This window comes from Ambystoma mexicanum, chromosome 11 (genome assembly GCF_040938575.1).
Source record: "Ambystoma mexicanum isolate Mex_15411 chromosome 11, UKY_AmexF1_1, whole genome shotgun sequence".
Classification (NCBI taxonomy): domain Eukaryota; kingdom Metazoa; phylum Chordata; class Amphibia; order Caudata; family Ambystomatidae; genus Ambystoma; species Ambystoma mexicanum.
This window is the reverse complement of record NC_090934.1, coordinates 170256349-170278124: the sequence shown is the minus strand read 5'-3', so window position 1 is coordinate 170278124 and position 21776 is coordinate 170256349. Positions and strand designations below refer to the sequence as shown.

The window sequence follows — 21776 nt, the reverse complement described above, 5'->3', positions numbered from 1 at the left end:
AGATCTGCCAACCTCTGTGAAACCTCAGCATGCGAAGCACTTTACTGAGTGGCCTAAATTCTGTGACCTATTTTTTTTAAAAGCACTAAGGGCCTCATTACATGGTAGGGGGTAACCATGGCGCTATTAGCGCCATGGTTGCCGCCGGTATTTTACTGTGTCCGCCTTGGTGGATGGTGGAATTACCGCCCTACTCCAAGGTGAGTGGGGACGGTAATTCCCCATTCACCAAGGCACTTCCCCATTCCCATTTTTGCCCCCATAGGGCTCAATGGGAATGGGGAAGGTGCTAATTACGGTACTGCAAATTGCGGTACCGTAATTAACACTGAGGTCCCTTCGCGGCCGTTAACCAGCCGTTAAGGTCGGGTCCCGCAAAGGGACCTCGTAGTAAGGCGGTAAGGGTTTACCAGTACCAGTGCCCTTACCGGTACCGATAAACCCTTACCGCCTACCGTGTAATGAGGCCCTAAGTGTGGACGTAGTGCTTTTTTTGTGAATCAGGCCAATTTAGCAAGGTGCAAAGAGTACTTTTGCAGTGCAAATTGACTTTTCTCCATAAAAATACACTTTGCACTTGAATCTGTGAATCAGGCCCAGTTCAATGTTTTTCTTGGCAGTGCAAAGTCACTTTGTCCTGCGCTAAACATTAGGCCCTCAGTGTTTGTAGAGGATTAGGTGAAGGGAGGTGGTGGATTGGTGACAGAGAGTGGACATGCGCAGGAGGAGCAACGCTCTAGTCTTGTAAACAAGGCTACACTGAACCGCACAGCTTCGGTACTCAGTCCCAGTACTGCGCCTAGAGGCTGGAGTCCAGCATGAAGCGAATGGATCAATTATTATAATAGGCCAGTCCTAATGGATACAAAGTTGTGCACGTATTAGGCATCTAGTTGGCCTCTTCTTCTTTTGCTTAGTTTCAGCCTCTTACATTGGTTTAGGGCACATCATATTAGAGAGCCCAGTGGTTTCTGTCATACTTAGGATGTGGACTATGGGTCTCTGCCGAATTACACTTATTCAACATTGTACTATTGTATGGTTTTGTATTATGCATATGTAAATGTTTGATAATTCTGTATGTCATATTATGTGTTGTCTTTTGTCATATCACACACACACGTTTGTATCAATTGTATCCATGAATGTATACCTATCTATTTTACTGTTTCAGAGTGCCTGGGGACCAACGCCGTTGGTGGCGGTGCGCCGTACAAATATCTTTAACATTTAACTTTTAACATAGAATGTGGTTTCATGTCACATTGTTCTTATAGAATGGATTTATATTGCTGTTAATAAATTGATGTATACTTTGTTACACGTTGTGGTCTAGCTGGGTGGTGTCTTCGTTTTTGTGCCCCTTCTAGACGTATAGACAATGTGCATGGACTGCAGCACTTACAGTAGCCAGTCAGGCAGCACAGAGCTAAGCTCTCGCCCCTGATATGTGTGTGCAGCTTGCTGTGGCAGGTTCGAATCCCGGCAGTGTCAACTCAGCCTTTCATCCTTCTGAGGTAGAAAAAATGAGTACCACTCTGTGGGATAATAATGTCTTCTGTTATTTGAGTGCTCTGAGACCCATGGGTGTGTGGTGCTATATCAGAAATACATTATTATTATTAGTGATAGGTGTATGCAGAAACATATTCAAATTATTGAGTGCACTCTTTAGGTCAAGCAGAATTTCGTGTTTATAGAAAAAGCATGTTTCATGCGGCAGGGTCCATTACATGTGTTGAATGTACTCTTCGATGGTCAGCTGTTTTTATTGGCTGTTTTCTTGTGGTTTTGTTAAAAACGACCTAGTAGCAAAGTTTATTTCGAATAAAATTCATAGAGCAGGACAAAAAACAATTTATATTACAGAACAGAAGGCAAACACGATGCATCTTAAAACAATAAGAACAGGCGATCGACCCATAAAAACCTTTATCCGTTAGACATAGAAAATATAAAACTTACATAAGCATCTACACACAGTAAAAACTCAATGCAGTAAAACTGATTCAGATGCAATTTAATAAAACTGACCAATCTCTTTAAGGACCATGAATGCATTTTAATTTTACCAAACGCCAGTTAGCGCCACAATCTAATCGGCGACTCAATCACAAAAGTGTTATGTATGTTTTCAGTGTGGCAATTATCTCAATAAATCGTCTAGGCGGGCACTAAACCGACATCAGAGTGTCTGCACATGCCAAGATGTGTGTTTGGCTCCCATTTATGGAGGAAGCTGCGGTTTTTCGAGAACTTATAATACCGTTTTTCAAATCATTAATGGCTGCAAATGAATGACACGTGCTGCTCACTGGCCTCCGGAGACCTCAAAAAGCAAAATTTAGATTTTCCTTAGCGCTATCGCCCTTTCATAATGATCACATTAACTGTAGCCCAAAAGGCAGGGCCTTATTTATAACAGTTTCCAACTCTCTCTGGGATTGGCCGTAGACAGCCCTGCATGTGATGGGAGCATATTCCAATGGGTCATTAACGCATTTCATGCAAGATGGAGGCAACGCTCGACTGGCGATGGACTCAGTTTAAAAATGCTTACATAAGAAAATGTCCAGGAGTGCTTTTTGATTGCTTGGAAGTCCCAGTTAATAAATGAATAATGGAAAATTAATAAATAATTCACTGGGCATCTGAATGCGAATTAGTATAATGCCGCGATAAGCATTCACCCAGTTTGATTTTACGAAATGTGTTAAACAGCACACATGTGAGAGCTGAAGACAGCAAGACAAGTTTTAATTTCTTCGGCCTTGTTAAATTGAACTATTTTGTCTTTTTCGAATAAAGGAGCCCGATTTTTTTTTTTAAATTAGCAATTTTAAAACTGTCGGAGAATCATGTTAATAATGCTAAAGTTGCCACAAATGTCTTTTTTTTAACTGCAGAACATCTTAATAACATATCCATGTAAAGAAATAAGGGGAGAAAAAGGGGCGAAAAGAGTACAGTTTAAGGTAGGGTGTAGGTGCCAACATATTTTTAATTTCAAGCAATGTTTCTAAATTGTTTCTGTTGTTCGTAGCTGCATTCCCTCCGAATTTCGGAAACGTGTCTAAGGGGGTCATTACGAGGTTGGAGGTAGCCATGGTGCTACTAGCACCATGGCTACCCTAATACCACATACCAGGTCCGGGTTCCCTGAATGGGGAATTACCGGGCCATTCCAACCTTGGAGGGCCCGGTATTTCCCCATTCAGGGAACCCATTCCCATTCGAGCCCCCATAGGGCTCAATGGGAATGAGGACCATGCATGACGTTGTTAGCATGCTGGTCCTTTAGCGGCTCCCACTAAGGGCGCCTGGTAAAACCAGCCACCCTTAGCGGGACCCGCTAAAGGACCTCGTAATGCGGCGGTAAGGGGTTAACGGCACCGGCACCTTTACCAGCGCCCTTAACCCCTTAACGCCAACCTTGTAATGACCCCCTATGTCTCCTCAAATCACATTATAACAAAAGTGTGTCCATGGTGAAAATTCACTTTGAAAATAAGCAAAGCGTCCATTTGCCTGAATTAAACAACACCCCCCAACTAAGGCCTAGGTTGACTTGTATTCCGTGTGCAGGGAGCCATGTGTAAAATGCAATTCCCACAGTATTCTGCTTACGTCTTTAAATGGGTCATTCATGTACTGATCAATGCACTCAATGCATGGAACAGTTACACATGTGGATCGATTAGGATATAAGAGGAGACCCAACAGATTCAGAGCGCGATCCCCTGGAGTATATTACCTTGTCTTTGTAGAGTACTTGGCCCAAACATACCCACAACTTGAGCATGGTGAGCCCCCACTGTTGGCCATGTTGAGAGACCCCTCAGTAGAAAAGTTCTGGGAGGTGGTATTTGTCTTCGCAACAAGTGAATATTTGATCCGCAGGGCTTAAGTGCACTGACAACACTAACAACATAATGCCTTTTTCTGCGTATTTCAGACGGGAAACTGTATCACTGAGCTGCAAAGATCCAGAACCACAAGTGGAAATGAAAGAGACTATAAAGGACATTATCGTTATGTCGTGTCTAATGATTCCTAGTGGCTGGATGGGGTTCATATTCTGGCAATTATATGTTGTTGTTACTGCTACCCTCTACTAACATTCCCCCTACCCAGAATGTGGGACGATCATGTCAGGTGGACGAGAGAACACGGGTAATAAGGTAAGGAGAGGTGAGCGCAGTGTTGAAACAGACATGAAGGGAGTAGACATGTATATCAGCGACACTGCTCGAGTGTCTAACAACATGTGGTACACATACATGACAAATGTAGGAAAGGAAGCGACCGGAGAGAGCTGTTATGTCTGCTATTTAATCCCCTATGCCATGATTGCCTCTAGAACGTTCATAGCAACTGAAAAACCAGGAGCAAGGGCACAGTGCCTAATGTATCGGTGCAAACACGAGGAAGATTCCAAGGGAAGACAGCAACATTGAGATGGATGTTCAAAAGAACATTCCCATACGAAGATAAGTACATAAAGACATTAGACATGATGAACAATTACTGGCAGCTAGATGAAGCCATGCAATACATAACTGACGGACTTGAGAAGGGCGAAATGAAGACTATCATATTGAAGGAGCTGCCATGTTCCTGGACAAGGATGAAAGAGGTAGGAGGAGAGCCTGGCTGCTGGGAAAGGCAGCATATATTAGTATATGGACGAGTGTACACTAACAATGGAAGGCAGGATGGAGTGGTGGGAAGCAAGGCACTGACACTAGCCCAATCATCAGTGTACAAGGTGTAGGAAGAAAACGACAATTGCCTGAACGGATGTGAGCGCAAAATTTCTGACATGGTTAGAGAATGAAACTGGACCAATGCCAATATTCCCTCTGAAGAACCCAGCCCTCTGCTATCAGAACCATGGCAAGGTTGAAGTGGGTGAGAACGTTGGGAGCAAAACAATTGAACAACTCACAGCAATGAAAACAGGAACGGCAGTGCTGATGGATCACTACTGGGCTTGTGGATCGAAGGCTATTGAGAAGCTGCCACCTGAATGGGGAGGATCGGCTCACTGTTACACATCAACATGCCTTTGCTGGGTAGTACCCAGGAAGGATGTAAAGCTCGACGAATTCCCAAAAATGAACAACAATAAGAGAAGTAAGAGATCAGTCGGGGTGATACCAATGGCCCAGGTGGAGTAGACAGAGAAACGGGAAGCATCAAGCAGAGTGAAGAGAGGGGGGAATTACTTCTCGGAAGCATCAGAAATGGCACTGGATGAGATTCCAGCAGAGCACAGGCTGTTCAGCAGTACACAGATGTTCTTTGCATCAATAATACCAGTGATAGAGACATACACAAATGCCAAGTGGTTACAGACCACTCGTTGAGAGACAATGGTAACGATTAACTCTACGGTGAATGGTTTCAATGCAATAAAGGAAGAGCTCAGAGCAATAAGGTTGGTGGTGCTGCAGAATAGATACGTTCTGGATCTCCTCACGGCTATGGAAGGAAGAGTTTGCACAAAGATAGAGTTCCTGTTGCACATTAATTCCTGCCAATGACAAGGATAAGAGAAGTCTATCAGATGCAGTGGCACAACTGGCACAGATGCTTGCCAAAAATGGAAGATTTAGCACGAGGAATAGAGAAGGACAAGAGCTGGCTGGCGTATATATGGTCGTGGATGCCATCATGGCTATAAGACGGGCTGACGGTGACAGCAGGAGCACTCCTGCTGAGAGCAGCATCCATGTGTGGGATCAAAATCTGCACAGAAAGGTGCAACAAAACAGCAGCGGAGGCTATCAGAATGCAGACCCCGATGTACATAAAACCGGGGGGAACAAAAGACGAGATTGTTGCGGAACCGGACAAGCTCAGATCAAAGATCGCGCAGTGTGATTTATTTCCAACTGAATCCACAAAGCTGGACAACCCACACGATCCAAAGTATTATGAAGGAAAGTGGGTATGGTGCAACCCTGAAGGAGTGTGCTGTTACATGCAGTTGTCGTTCGATAACCACACTAACTACTTTGGACACCTTGGAGGGATAACAAAGATATGGCAGCCCAGAGTAAAGGGACTGTCATATAGGGATGTGGTCAACAGGACGACCAGAAAGGGGACTGGAGAGTGATGGGGAAGTCTACCCGCTGCTTCCCTCCTATCAAAAACATAACACAGAAGAAGACCAGGAAACATCTCAATCACCCATTCTCTTTCGGACGAATTCCTAACGGACCTATGGTAGACAAATATGTTGAGAGGTACCCACTCAGCCAGTCCTACAGGCAAGGCACGGTACAAATCTACCCCAGAGTGGACGAGGAGCCCCAGGCTGCAGCCAAAGACACTGCAATTGACAGTATTGATTAAAGGGCCAAGACGCCTTGTTGCTGATATTGTTAGAGACACCGCAATTTAGCAGCGTTAGACATGAAGCACACGTTCCATCCGCACTTTGGGACACAACATGCACCCGAATTCACAAAGAACACAAGGGTACAGTTCTATAGATAGAGGACAGATACATATACATATTGTCATTGCTTTAATTATTTTGCCACTAGCCAAGCCCAGCAAAGCAGAAACTGCAAGAGATCCTGAGTAAAGCTTGCAGATACTTACATGCAAATAACCTAATGGAACTGCAGGAGCACCTATGGAACCTGACAGAACCAAGTGTGACTGACCTATGGAGAATATAGAATAGCAGAAACACCGTAGACACCGAATTATGGTTTAGGAAACCTACAGCAGGCCACAGGCCTCTCAGCAAGAGCTGAGCGGAGCTGAATTCAGGCTGAACAGAGAGCAAGAAGTGTAGGACAGGGCCCACTGCCAAAGCCACAAGATACGGATGACATACCATTCCCTGAACAACAGTAGCACCATCTGCAATAAATACAAATAATTCCTCATAATTCAGAGCTGCACAGCTCCAAATCATGGTCTCTGAACACGTGACCCGGCCGACGCAGACAATGGACTGCAACCGGCGCTGGGAAACTAAGCCGATCTCACGCTACCAAGCAGAGGACTGCAACAAAGATGTTGCAAAGTGAGACAAGTGTTGCATAGAGCGAATGAGCACTCTCATAGCTTAAGGTGGTACACACAAGTTATAATGCAGACACATAGTCATTCTTATTATCTTGAAAAGGTACACTAAGAGCTGAGAACCTTTGCAGATCCCAGGCCTGGGGACGTCAGCTCTAGCCAATCACAGTTTCGTATCCTAAAGGAGGGTAGCAACGGACAAGAACCAATGGCAAGACCCTCACACTAACATTGTTATAGATAGTGACTTGGGGATGAACCAGGTCAGCAACCTGACATGGGAGAGCCAGTAGAATAACACACATAGGCAACCAAATAGGTTATTAGGCTCATGGCGGCCAATCCAGTGGTTTTCTGGAGAAGGGCCCAGGTTGTAACGTCACTCTGACGTCATTAGGGTACAAAACTGGCCTTGAGCCAGGAGATGTTGATATGTCCATGGATTTCTCCTGTCACTGTGCTGATCCCTGTTGGTTTTGCCTGTAATAAACCACAGTTTGAAACTTACCATTGACTGAGTCCTCCGCTTGCCATGTGGATGGTGTTGGGCCTTTCGAGAGTCTGTAGTTGCCTTCTGGCATACCTGGGAGTTTATCCCAGCAGCAGATATGTAACAGATCTGAAGACAACGTGTGACATCACATAACCACCCAATCTCTGGTGTTGATATCAGCTCTCTTAGTTACTGCCTCATAGAATGTTCTGTAAAGTGTGACTCATTGAAAGATCTATGAGGAATGAGAAGCCACAGTAGCTTCTAAAATCAGTTTATAATACTCCCACAAAAATGTTGTAATACACGTAGTTGTTCCTCAACATTGTCAAAATCGAACATGCCAGTGCCAGCAAAACGGCCAACAAAATTAGGGAGTGTCCATGTACGCAAGAGCGCGATAAGTGCTGCAGAGATGGCGAAGGAGATAGTGAGAATCAGTGGTATAAAACTATCCAGAATGTTCAGTTGGCTAACAAAATCTCTATGAACCGTAGTTACTGTCCCGCATCACTGTCTACCAAACCCCCAATGCCTGATTACCCTGCTGGTGACCGCCAGTGTCCTTATGATGTACAGAGCATTGATAAGGTCCTAACATGATATTCATACAAGCATATATTCATAACCTTCACCCCGTACGTGCAAACAGTTCCCTCATGTCCTTTAATCGGTTTCCCCTGTGTGGTCATCAATGGCAGTCCTTAAGACTAAACACTCATGTACAAACAACTTGTAATCCAAACATGGGCGGACGATCCTCATTGTCCATTAGTGAGATGAATCATGTATCTTCGGGCATCAGTTTATAGAAGGCAGTGTACGTTGAATTCTTCATCATTGACATTAGAGTCCAATCTGTGTAACCAAAATGCTTCCCTTTGTGCTCTTCTACGATCAATGTCCCCTCAAATGTTTTTGGTACTGAGAACCTCGAGAACTTAGAATCTCATCTGGACAATGGAGTGGCCTCGTCCCTGAAGTGTCTTGTTACTGCAGAGGTCATATTGCCAGTGCGAATGCACGACTTGTGCTCATTCCACCTTCCCTTACTCTCCTTGCAGTTTCCTCCATATAGTAAATGCCTCAGGGGCATCTAATGCAGTATAGCACATTTTCTGAAATGCAAATAGCAAAATCCTTCAAACATTTTATTTCACGTGTTTGGGGTTGGAACACATGGGGGCCTTTAATTAGGCAGTTGCAGTTGCTGCAGTTCAAACCCAGATACATCTCTTTCTTTTTGGTAGATCCGATAAATGGAGTGCGTCCCTGGTGCTTACTAACAAATCTTTCAAATTCTCACTCCTCTGATACACAAACACGGGAGGTTTGGGAACAATGATTTTGGTCCTACCATTGTTTACTGGAATTTTCCAAAGTCTCAATATGTTCTTTTTTATCTGTTGGCTCTGTAGGGAAACGTTAGACACAAAGACAAAAGGTGGAGCACCCTTTTGGGTTTGGTCTGTAACAGCATGTCCCTCGCAATGTTAGATGCCTTAAGTAAGGTGGCCTCTAGAAACTCATTGTGATATCCTCTGTATTTGAATTTCTTAAACAGTTTGTTGAATTCATCTCTGCATTATTCAGGATCACTCACTATTCTTTTTACCCGCAATAGTTGGCAAAATGGTATTTGCGTCAAAGTTGTGGGTGGATGGAAACTCAATCGGTGCAGTAAGTTGTTCCCATCAGTCACTTTGGTGTACAGTGTGGTGGAAATAGAGCTGCTATTCAAATTCACCCGAACGTCCAAAAGATGTACGTGCAGTGTTCCGATATCTGCCGTAAACTGAATTTGTGGGTCTATATCATTGATGAAAGAAAGTCTTGTAGGGTATCTGGGGTACTGTGGCATACTGCAAAGATATCGTCTATGTATCTATCCCATAGATTAAGGAATTTATGCCAGACAGGTTGTTGTGTGATGTGTGTTGTCTCAAACCTGTACATGAAGCAGTTGGCATAAGCCGGGGCCATGATGGCCCCCATTGAGGTGCCGATGTTTGAAGATAGTGCTGTTTCTTTCATTTGAATTAAGAATTCTCTAAGATAAAGTCTAAAAGGACCATGATGAATTCTTCGGCGGCCAAGTGGTGGGGTATACACGTGTACAGGCTGTTGACATCAACCGTAAACAGGATATTACGGTATGTTGAATACATTCTACTCTCTCTTACTTTGCTCATCTTGTTCCTTTTGACCTACACATCCTTTTGTTTTGTTGGCGCTCTGAATCCCATGGGCGTGTAGCACTTTGAAGAATTATAAATACATAAATATCATCCTTTGTGAGGTTGACGGTTTCTAGTATCTGCAAAAAATGTGTAGCCTGGGAATTTATTGTATCAGTGGCTGCAGAAAATGGTCAATGTATTCCCCTAAGAGCTGGAATAGGCCGCCTGTTTGCTGCCACAATTGGTCTTCCTGGGGGATTGATGAGACTCTTGTGAATTTTCGGAAGTAGGTAGAGAATGGGAATAGCTGGCTTGGAGGAGCTGAGGAATGCTTTGGTTTTGTGGGAAATCCATTCCATCTCTAGCCCCCTCTGTAACATAATTTCTAGATCCCCGCTGATCTCTCCTGTCGGATCTTAATCAACAGGTGAATACACATGTATGTCCTGCAGCTGTCTAGCACACTCATTCTCATAGTCTATGGTATTGGAATTGTACGATCGGACCGAAATAAAAGTTCAGACCGTACAAAAAGTTCAAAAAATGCTAACATCATAGGTTCGAACACCAAAAATTTGAACCTTTGGTGGTAGCATTGTAGGTAAGCATATAAAGAAAAAAGACTGCGGGGGCTGCGGGGGTGTCCTCCGCAACCCTGCTTACTATACTGTGTGGTATAGTGGGCGGGTTGTTGCAGGGGATACCCCTGCAGCACACACGAAAAAAAAAAAAACAGGGGCTGCGAGGGTGTCCCCTTAACACCCCGCTCACTATACTTTATAGTATAGTGAGCGGGGGTTGCAGGGGAAACCCTTGCAGTTCACGAAAAAAAAAAAGAAAAAAGAAAAGAAAAGGACCCTGCAGCGCCGGTTCCCGATCACTGAAGTGAAAGGGAACTGGTGCCGCAGGTACATAGCGTAAAGAGAAGGGTTTGTTTATGTTGGGGGTGTGGGTGGGGGTGTGGGTATGTAGGGGTATTGGACGTGTGTTTCCATGGGAAATGTTTGCAACTTTTGTGGTTCGTACATTTCACATGAGAACTTTCCGGCCGAGGGAAAATCAGCTGCGGTTGGATCATGTAGATCCTATGGTATTAAGTATTCCCACTGCCCCTCCTTCGTCAGCAGGGTGAATGGTGATTCTGGAGTCAGAATAGAGGGATTTGAATTGGGACAATTCATCCCTGTTCAAATTAAAGTATTTGGGTCTGCCTAACTTCAATTCCTTCAGATCCGCCTCCACCATATTCTGAAAGATTTCTTTAGAGAGAACAGATATCAGAGGTGAAAAAGTGCTTTTCGACTTAAACTCAGTGTATGACTCTTCATTGACCTTTTCAGAATGGTCATCGTCCATTTGTAAAGAGTCCTCTCTGGTGGGAACTTCTGCCAAGAATATTTTCATCGTCAATTTGCGAGTCAATTTGAATAGGTCGACCATGATGTTAAAAAGTTTGGTGCTGTAAGTCGGACGAACTTAGGTCCCTTTTGTAGCATCTGTAGTTCAGCAATTAGTGATCTTTGGGATAAATTAACACATGTATCAGACATGTGCCACACCGTGAAGGTTTACAGAGTGAGGCTTTCGCAAATAAGTCTCAAATTGGGGAATCCTTTTAGTATCCTTTCCCAAAATACCTCTTTATTGGGCTGCTCAACATGCAGGTGTGCTTCCCAAAGTAGAATATCCTTTACAGAGACTAGTTTGAAGTCTCTATTAGTCAAAGATAAACCTACTGCAGCTTAAATAACAATTTTAATATACAATAGGTTAATTACAGCAGCCTATATTTTAGGCAATGGGCTAACTGCAACCAAAATGTCATCAACAACTTACACCTTACACATATAGGGGGCACTGTTATGTCTTTTTATGCAAAGAATACATTTTTCAATCAATATTTTAGACATACATCTTTGTAAATTAAAGTAAAAAAACAAACCAAAGTGACTAATTGAAACCTCGCTACTATTTAAAAATGTGTTAAGATATACATGAAAGTAAATAGTAACCTTGGTTATTTTAAATGTCAAGCTTCTGAAATGTTTACTGTGGACCAAATGTTTCACACACCGTCAATATTCACAACCTCAGTTCCATTTTAATAATTTTAGAACAATCTATCACACTACCCATTTCATGTTTTTCGTGCATAAACCTGATTACATGTTGTTGGTCCTTATTATGTAAGGTCACCTGATGCACCTTTATACATTAGCTGTATTTCAACTTAATCTGCACTTTTAGCCTAAGACACAATGCAGTAATTCTTTTTTGATGTTACTCTTTAAATGACGGTCCCACTTTTGCTTTTAGTATTCTTCAATTGCTTTGCCAGATTATTGTGTGACAATCAATGGAATGGTTAATAGTACTCCAACTCCATAGGTGTGAATCCAATTTGAATAAACTTTGTTTTAACTGAAAAATGAAATTAAATCATTCTCACGCCTGCTCCTAGAGTCTGGGCCTTGAGGAACACTCCCGCTGGCCTTCAGCGAGGCCTTTTGAGCTAAACTGGCACATTTATGTTTCATTTTATGGAGCACCGGGCCAACCATGAACTGCTCACCCGGGTTTCTGGGTGCTTAGTCTAAAACAGATGGTGCTCTCCATGAATCTAGCAATACAACAGAAGAACCACACTGATCCTGGTGACATGTCAGGAAGCAGGTTGATATCCACTCTAATATGCCTTTAGTCTGACAGCAATGTGCTAGTCAGCAAGACAGAGGGGTGAATCGAAGCATGTTTCAAGCAAGTGACCAAGAAGGGCATCCCCAAATCAAATTAGTTTAGAGTTTAGAGTTTTAAGCCAGTAGAGTATGGAGCCACCTTGACCTTTTTACTACAGTAGCAGTTATGACCAATCTCATAAGGATTTCCCTACTGCATTCTGTATCTAAGGTCACATCTCCTCCCTCGGAACATACATAAACCCTGCCTCTATGTTGGCTTTTCCTGTTGATAGAGCAAAGGGACATCAAATGATGGGGCAGGACCAATACTGCCCCAAAAACAAAGTTCAATAGCTTTTTATATGCATTCGAATTATCACTCAGATATCCCTTTCAGCTACAAGAAAAATGGAAATGGACAATTTCCAAAAAATTGTTAGCATGGTGTGGTACATCCAACAGATGAATCAAAGTACTGAACAATACAATAATAAAAGTAAGTGCAAGACAATTGTGTACATCCCGGGCCCCCTCAAAAATGCAGCCAGCAACCCTTCTTACATTAAATTCTAAAGACCCACATATTGGTCCTGTGACAGGCCTTGCACACAGGGCCTGCACTCTTGCCCATGCACAAGTTCAGGATAGCCACGTGCAAATACTAAGATTCGAGCAGATGTACTGGCTCGAATCGTATTCAGTGCCAAATGTCGATTTAGAGCACGCATTTTATTTATTTATTTTTGTATTTATTTTGGCTTTTGTTATGTTATTTGGCATTTATATAGCGCTCTATATATCATTGGTATGACCTGAAAGAGCTGTTAAATCGCACCAAACCCAGAGGCATTTAGGCGTTTGTTACATAAAGTTGACAGTTACATTGGTTACATGTTGTCATGAGATACAGTGGTTACATGTTACATTTGGTTGAAGGTTACAATAGTTACATGTTGTTTGACAGGTGATTTTCTTGAAATAACCATCTAACAGCAAGTACACTACAAGAACCACACCTTTCTGAAATAGGTCTACCCCTGTTTAATGTGTTGATAAACGCTTGTATTTTGAAACTTCAGCGCTACAAATGGAAAATGTTTACGTTACGCACAAAATGTTGTTTGAAACACTTTTTCAAGGCCTTCCTTATATCGTTGTTCCGCAATGTGTATATCACCGGGTTAAGCAATGGTGTCGCCACAGTGTACACAAGGGACAAAGCTTTGCTTAGATTAGGCGAGTTGGTGTTTTTTGGAACGACATATATCAAAATCAGTGTTCCGAAGTAGGTGATGACCACAGTGAGGTGAGAGGTGCAGGTGGAGAAGGCCTTTTGCCTCCCGGTGGCCGAGGGGATCCGAAGGATGGTTGCAATGATGCGGGCGTAAGACGCAATGATGAGCATGACTGGGACTGATGTTACCAGGAGGGCTGTACTAAAGACTTCAAATTCAGCCAGGGAGATGTCAAAGCAAGCTATATTCAAAAGGGGCCTGAAATCACAGAAGAAATGGTCTATTTCATTTTGGCCAGAGAAATGTAGCTTGCTCATCAAAAAGCCTGCTGCAAATGAGTAGCAAAAACTGGTCATCCAAGCGCCAGCGACCAACTTAATGAAAATGGACCAGTCCATTACAGTCATGTAATGTAACGGATCACATATAGCTACATATCTGTCATATGACATCAAGGTTAAGAGAAAACACTCATTACAAGCCATAAAGGCAACAAAATAAAATTGCGTGATACAACCTCGGTAGGAAATAACGATTTTCCCCATTAACAGACTTCCCAATATGGTCGGGAAAATGGCTGTGGTGAAACAGAGTTCAAATAGTGACAATAGAGCGAGGAAGAAGTACATTGGTGTGTGAAGACGTTGACTGGAAGACACAGTGGCAATGATCAAGAAATTGCCAGCTATGATGGCGATGTAAATTGTCAGGAATAAAGAGAAGAAAAATGGCTTGACTACCCGGGGGATTGGAAGTCCCAGCAGGAGGAATTCTGTGACTGCAGAACCATTAGGGAAACAGTCTTTAGGTGCTGTTTGCATCTCCTAAGGAAATATAAAACGCGGACAATACATTACAGCATTCGATAATGACTTCAATTCATTATGACATTTGAAGAAGACGATGCAATAAAAATCATACATTTTAAAAAGGGGAATGCATTTGAATTCATTGTATGAATATTCTAATGTTCAAAGTATGCATTGATTAATTTATTGGTTAACATACAATTATGTTTTATATCCTTCAAAGGCTTAAGTAGGTGACTGATTGGATGTGCGACTGATTAAGCAAGTAGGGAAAATTAGATGTTGGTTTTTGAAGAAAATTAACTGAAGGAGGAAATTAGCTGTGTGGTATAGAATGTTATATACAATGAAGGTGTCTTCATTGGCCCTCACTATAAATTTGCCTGTATCCTGGTGGTATTACCGCCAGGATACGGGCAAATGTTAATACCGTTACCAGCACCTGATCTGCTGGAATTACTGGCAGATTACAGGTGCCGGCAAGGTTAGGTTAATCCCTATTCCTTGGCATCGCATAAAATTTCACGGGGGGATTGTCGGTATTACCGGCACCGGTAATACTGGCTGTTTTTTGCCGGTGGGATGCCTGAATTACCTCCAACTCTTGGCTGGAGGTAAATCAGGTCACCCCACTGGCAAATTTATAGTTTGCCGGTCTGGAAATTTGCTGGTAAATGGAATTACCAGCATTTGAATTCTGGACCAGTATTTAGGCCCAATATCTCTTTACTGTCCCATTGGCCAATGTCAGTTTCCATATTCCTGGGTCATTGCCAAAGACACCATTGGCATCCATTGCTAGTCTGTGAGCGATCACTAGCCCTGTGGAGCAGACATTTGCCCAAAGTGGAAACTGGCATAGCCTGGGACCATGCCCGTGACCACTTTGGCCGGTGCATGGTCGTCGAACATGCCCTAGCACCTACGGAAGTTATGCAGGTCTCTTTTCCCGGGGACCCAGTAATCCAGACAAAGTGGACTCTAGGCGTGACCTGTGGTAATGACCAGTGGCCACGCTCACTGTGGCATGATCAGCAGCTATGCCCAGTGACCATGTTGCCTAAGATATGCCCTACAGCCATTCCCAGGGCCCTCAGTAGCCATGTTGGTTCTTCGAGCTGCCAGTAGCCTTGAGGGCCTCTCTAACCATATGAAGGGCACATAGAGAACGAACTGCGCTCGTACATATTCGCTAGTTTATCAGGGGCATTCCAGTGACGCCAGGGCACTACATTCACTGTGGCAGAAAAGCTTCCTACTGCTAGATTTTTAAGCCTACCCGTGGGTTCCATGGCTGACCCAAACTCAGACTGAATCTGTGTCCTGGCTCAGCAAGCTGGGTCCACGAGCCCTATGAAAACAACTGCTGTTTCCTTTTCTTTTTTTTTGTGGCCATTTTCCACCTTGTGCCCTGCTCACCCTGTAAATGGTGGGTTTGAACCTCAGAGGGCTGTAATAGGCCCCTTTTTTATGAATGTAGGTTCTGCAGAGAAACCAAAAGAATTCATGAACAACAGTGGCTGCACTTAAAATCCCAAACGCTGGCGGTGGACAAGCAAATCCGGTTGCACCTCAGTAACATTCATGGTGTGGCCTTGATGTAGGACTGAGGACTGAAACTGGCTGATCTGGATCCTAACACAGCCCTGTAGGTCAGGGTCTGAGCGATCTCTAACAGGACTTTGGTTTCCTTTTTAAAATGTAAAACAAACCACTGGATGGATTTGAACCCAACAAGTGAAAGCACACTTTTGTGACCAGGCGCCATGTTCCAATAAAATAAAGTTAAAATATGTCTAGCGGTTCGGGGTGTAGGTGAGAAAAGAAATTGCCTTTGAAAAATTAAATGGGAAAGTCAAGTTTTCAGACAACCCCAAAACGTTGGCCATCTTACAAAACTTTGCAAAACATTAAAAAACAAGTTAGCGTTAAGTCTTTATTTCTATGGAATGTTTCTTGCAGGCTTGCCAAATGACGCCAAAGTCATAGTGCATTGGAAAAACTATTTATTCTATGAGGATTGCAATAAAAAAACAATAAAAAAAACGAATGGATAGCTATCTCTGCATCAATAATATATATAGGACCGCATCACGAGTTGGGCGCTGTTTCTGCCAAGCGGAAATAGCGTTACTGCCGGGACCCTTGGCGTGAATAGCGCTACATCACAAGTATGCGTGCACGTGCACACGGCCCCGGAGTTAGCGCTAATTGCACCCAGCATAAACAGCGCCGGAAAGCGAGCTACCGCCCAGAATCCTGCGCAATTAGCACACGCTTTTAGCACAGCCGGGAAAACAAATCACAGCCGGAACAGGAAGCACTGTGGTGGCCATTTTGAAAATCACAATCCAATGAAAATCAGAGCCCCTGGCAGCCATCCACACTCCTTGAGTAGCAGAAATGTCACAGGAGAGGGTTAGGGGCATGTCAGCCCATGGTCACCTGCAAAAGCCCACATTTACAGAGGGTGAGCTGGTGCTGCTGGTGGATGAGGTTGTGGCCCACAATGAGGAATTCTATGGCTCAAGACAGTGCAAAACCTCCTCCGAGCGGTGCACCAAAATCTGGCAGGCAGTGAGCCGGAAGGTTTCTGCAGTCAGCCACGTCCCCCGGGATGGGGAAGACTGCAGGAAACGGTGGAATGACCTGCGTGTGAGGTTCCGGGGAATGCTGGCCCAGCACAGACAGGACACAATGCCCACAGGTGGAGGCCCACCACCAGAACTTGACCTCACGCTCTGGGAAGAAAAGTGCAGCTCGGTCCTCGATATTTTGGAAATCGAGGGTGTCGGAGGTGCAGAGGCAGGTATTGGCAGCCAGGAGGCAGAAGGTGAATCAACACCCCCCATATTTGCATGTAATCACTAAAGCCTAGCACAGCATCCCTTGGTGGAACGACCCATGAGCCGGGCACTGCGACTGGGGGTATTGTGTGGTGTGTGGGAGCCACTATAGGCACCTACTGCAGCACCCATGTGCCAGTGCCCCGAAGCCAACCCTGTGAGTCAGAGCAGTGTTGAAGGCAGCCAAAGGACACAACCAAGCACCATGCCCCACACAGGCATGAGAGGGCACAGCAGTGCCCCATCATGACCTGACAGTGACAAGTACCAGGCCCCCCCGACCCCTCAATTACCACGTCTGTCTTCAAAAATTGGCCATGGGGAACAGATGCATGGAAGTCAATCAACAGCTAGGCCAGCAGTGCACCCCTGCCATGCCACCACAACCTAATTCAATCCCCCAATGGCCCGCCCCCTTCCAGCACATGTCCCCATTGTTGCAAATCCACTACCAAATGCTCCCATGCGCCACCACCACCCCGTAAAGGGGACAACATGCAACCCCTAGGCGCAAGACACATCCTGCCACACCCCACAACAACAGTGGCATGCCTAGACCCCCAACCCAGCCCGTCCGGAGTACACCAGTTGGCACTGACGACACCACTGTGGCAGTCCACACCATCAGAGAGGATACACCACAGCAAACCATGTCTCTGGAGGTAGAAGGGGGGAGCAGCAGCAGTAACAGCCACCAAGTGGCAGTGCCCCCAACCCCAGGCTGCAGACTGCTCCATCAACCACCCACCACACCCAAGAGCCCAACTTGTGTCAGAGAGTGCAGCCAGAGCCCACAGAGCCCACCATGCCACCAGCGCACACACACCACCGAACCTGAAATGGACACCCCTTCCTATGCCTCCCCTGTTGGCAGCCCATTGTTACGCCCTTCCCAATGATTCCCTGGTGTGGTCTCGGTGTCGATGGGATTCCGCCTGGAAATGAAGACTATATTAGGACTGGGCGACCAAGGTAAGTTTTTCCCCACCTCCCTTGTGTTTCCAGCCCTTCCAGGTTCTCTTTTCACCTGGTTGTCTGAATCAGTGGGCTCTCCGTCCTGCTCTCTGGGCAGGGGCGCGTTGTCTTTTGTGGGTGCGGGCTGTCCAGTTACTTCGCTGACTGCTGCCCTTGAAGTGTCTTTCAGGTAGGTCTTATTGCGATTGATGGTGTCGTAATTCTTGCATGCCTTTTCTCTGTTCTAAATGTCTCTTTTTTAATCTCCCTAGTGTCCGCTTGGAGAACTGGATATGCTGGTTCTCACCGGGAGATGATGGAGCGCTATAGTGCTATGATGCGGTAAGGAGGCGCTTTGCGTAGCGCAGCGATGTCCTGTCCTCACTGACCTGTGCTTTTCTCTTTTCGTAGGTCGTGGTGAGTTCCCAGCACAGATGGAGTTCCGGAGCTATGCAGGCCGAAAAGCAACCAACCAGGTAAGTCTTTAAGCGCTTTGTGGTTGTAATGTCTCCACTACCTCCTTTAATGATGTCTTCCTCCTTTTCTCAGGTCCTTCTATCCGGCCGGTGAACTCCACCAACACAGCTGCTCAGGAGCTGCGAGCAGTGAAGGATGATGAACGCAGGTAACATTCTGCTGCTAACGATGTTCTTGGTTGTTCTGCAGGTCCGGAATTCACCAGGCTCGTGAGAAATCTGGACACGGTGAGCGTCACGTTGCTAGAAGAAAAGTAACGCGAAGCGTGTTGTCTTGTTCGGGTGTGGTTTTAATAGCCACTGTAAAGTAGTCCAGGTAAAGTAGTTCCTAGGCCACCACACCCAAAACACTAGACCGCATAGCTTGGTTCTAGGAATCAAGCTATGTGGATGCCTCCATGTTGGCAGAAAGCCTAAATAAAGTAGTTCCTCAAGCAGATGTCTTTCCTTACTGATGAGCCTGGCGCCAAAGGCCTGGCCCCAAGAGGGCCTGAGAAGTGGATGCCAGGCCTTATTAGTGATCCGAGCCCTGATTCCACCTGGCCAATGGGCTTGCCAGTGGGGATCAGGGCTGAGGGTCGTGACAGCACTCCCCCCACCCCCCGAGGCCCCTCCCAAGGCGTGTCTCCTGCCTGGTCCAGGTTTAGTTGGGAAGTTCCGATGAAACTTCTTGATCAGATGTGGTGCATGGATGTTCTCACTGGGTTCCCAGGATCTATCTTGAGGCCCAAACCCCTTCCAGTCGACGAGATTGTACAACTTGGCTCTAGAGTACTTAGAGTCCAGGATGCCCTTGACTTCGAATTCTGGTACCCCATCTATTAGTATAGATTGAGGTGGTGTCTTGATTCGTGTACCGGGTTGCATTGGTATTAAGAGGGACACATGGAATACCGGATGGATTTGTAGATTAGGTGGTAAATCCAATTTGACGGCTGCTGGGTTGATAATTGCCTTGAACGTTTAGGGTCCCAAATATCGAGGATGGAAGGTCCGGGTCTCTTTGATGGGTACGTATTTGGCGGCTAACCAAACCTGGTCTCCTACTTGATAGTCTGGGGCCGTTTTCCGATGCTGGTCGGCGAAGTGCTTTTGTTTTTCTTTAGCATGAATAAGATGTTCCTTCGCCTTTCTGAACGCCTGAGTGATGGTTGCATGAAGAGTCTTTACTGCAGGCATTTCCAAGCTGGCAGGAAGGTCAAGTTCTGATGTACGTGGATGTCTGCCATACAAGGTGTAAAAAGGTGTTTGGCCCGTGCTAGAATGTACAGAGTTGTTATATGCATACTCGGCTATCCACAGTAAGTCCATCCAATCTCTCAATTCATGGTGCAGCATGCACCGTAAATACTGCTCGAGGGTCTGGTTGGTCCTCTCGGTTTGGCTGTCTGTCTGGGGGTGGGGACTGGTGGATAGCCGGATGTCAATCTGTGCCATTGCGCAACATTTTCTCCAAAAATCGGATACAAATTGGCTGCCTCGATCGGAGACCAGAACTGATGGAAAGCCATGCAGCTTGACAATGTTTTCCAGAAATACTTCTGCTAGGGTGGATGTGTCCGGAGGCCCTTGAGAGGAATAAAATGTGCCATTTTTGAGAACAAATCCACAATTACAAGAATGATGTTAAAGCCTTGACTCGGTGGCAGATAAAGTCGAGGGAAAGAGTGTGCCATGGAGCGGGAGGGGTGTCCAGTGGTTGTAGGAGACCCGATGGTTTCTGTTTCTGTGATTTATTTTGTGCACAGACACCACAGGACTGAACATACTGGACAATGTCCTTACGCCAGGTAGGCCACCAAAAGATCTTTTTTACCTTGGCTAAAGTTTTAGCGATTCCAGGGTGTCCTTCGATCAGAGAGTCATGATAACCTGAAATGATATGCTGTTGTAACTCCTTCTCAGGTACATATAGCCGGTCCCTAAAATAAGGTAACTGATCCTTGATGCAATATTGTTCTCCTTGAGTTTGCCATGTGAGGAAATCATCCGGGTTCATTGACTGTCGAATTTTGTTTTGTAATTCGGCTTGTGATAACACTGTTGTGATACCCAAGAGTTTGTCTTCAGGTATGATGGGTACCGGATCTGGACTTGTATACACCGTTTCATCGATGCCCATTCGAGATAAGGTGTCAGCTTTCCCATTCTTGACCCCTGGTCGAAAAGGTGATGACGTAGTCATATTCGGCAAAGAAGAGGGCCAACCGTAACTGGCGTGAAGACTGGGCTTTGGCTGTTGTGAGATATTGCAGGTTCCGGTGGTCTGTGATCACTGTAATGGTGTGTCTACCTCCCAGAAGATAGTGTCACCACGCCTTGGGAATTGAAAGCGGACTTGATGGCTAGGAGTTCTTTGTCCGTGATAGCGTAATTAATTTCCGGGGGTGAGAATCTTTTTGACCAAAAGGCCACAGGATGCAGCTGGCCAGTTTCTGGGTCCCTTTGTGAAAGGACTGCTCCCATTGCCATACTGGAAGCATCAGTTTCTACGACATAAGGGTGGTCTGGACGCGGGTGCTGCAGGATTGGAGCGGAGGTGAACCTTTGTTTCAGTTCCTGAAAGGCTCTTTCTGCTTCCTCAATCCAAGCAAACTTTTTATTGCTTTTTCATAGCAATACTGTGATCGGGTGCACTACCTGAGAGAAGTCTGGGATAAACCGGCGGTAAAAGTTCGCAAAGCCTAGCATGCTCTGTATCCCCTTCAGAGATGTTGGTGATGGCCATTTTAGAATAGCGTCAAACTTATGTACGTCCATTCTGATGCCTTTCGGCGAAAGGATGAAACCAAGGAATTCGACTTCGGTGACATGAAAATAACATTTCTCCAGCTTTGCATACAAACGATGTTGGCGGAGCTTGGTGAGGACTTAACGAACATGCCTGATATGATCTTGTTTTGAGGCTGAGTAGACCAAGATGTCATCAATGTGCACTAAGGCGCAAACGTCAATCAGTTCTCTCAAGACATCATTCATGAAATATTGAAACGATGCAGGAGCGTTACATAAGCCAAAAGGCATGACTTGATATTCAAGCAAGCCATATTTGGTACGG

The 21776-nt window shown here is 45.0% G+C and overlaps 1 protein-coding gene across 1 annotated transcript in view; it reads right to left on the bottom strand.

Annotated features, from left to right (window-relative positions):
- The window catches only part of LOC138504948 (olfactory receptor 10A7-like), an 88931-nt gene extending 73693 nt beyond the window's left edge, over window positions 1-15238 (bottom strand). Inside the window, exons 1-2 of the mRNA XM_069625334.1 lie at window positions 15173-15238; window positions 13501-14457 (exon numbers count right to left, since the gene is read on the bottom strand). Coding sequence (XP_069481435.1) covers window positions 13501-14457; window positions 15173-15238 — 1023 coding nt within the window. The remainder of the gene's footprint in view (window positions 1-13500; window positions 14458-15172) is intronic.
- Between the last annotated feature and the right edge of the window lie 6538 nt (window positions 15239-21776).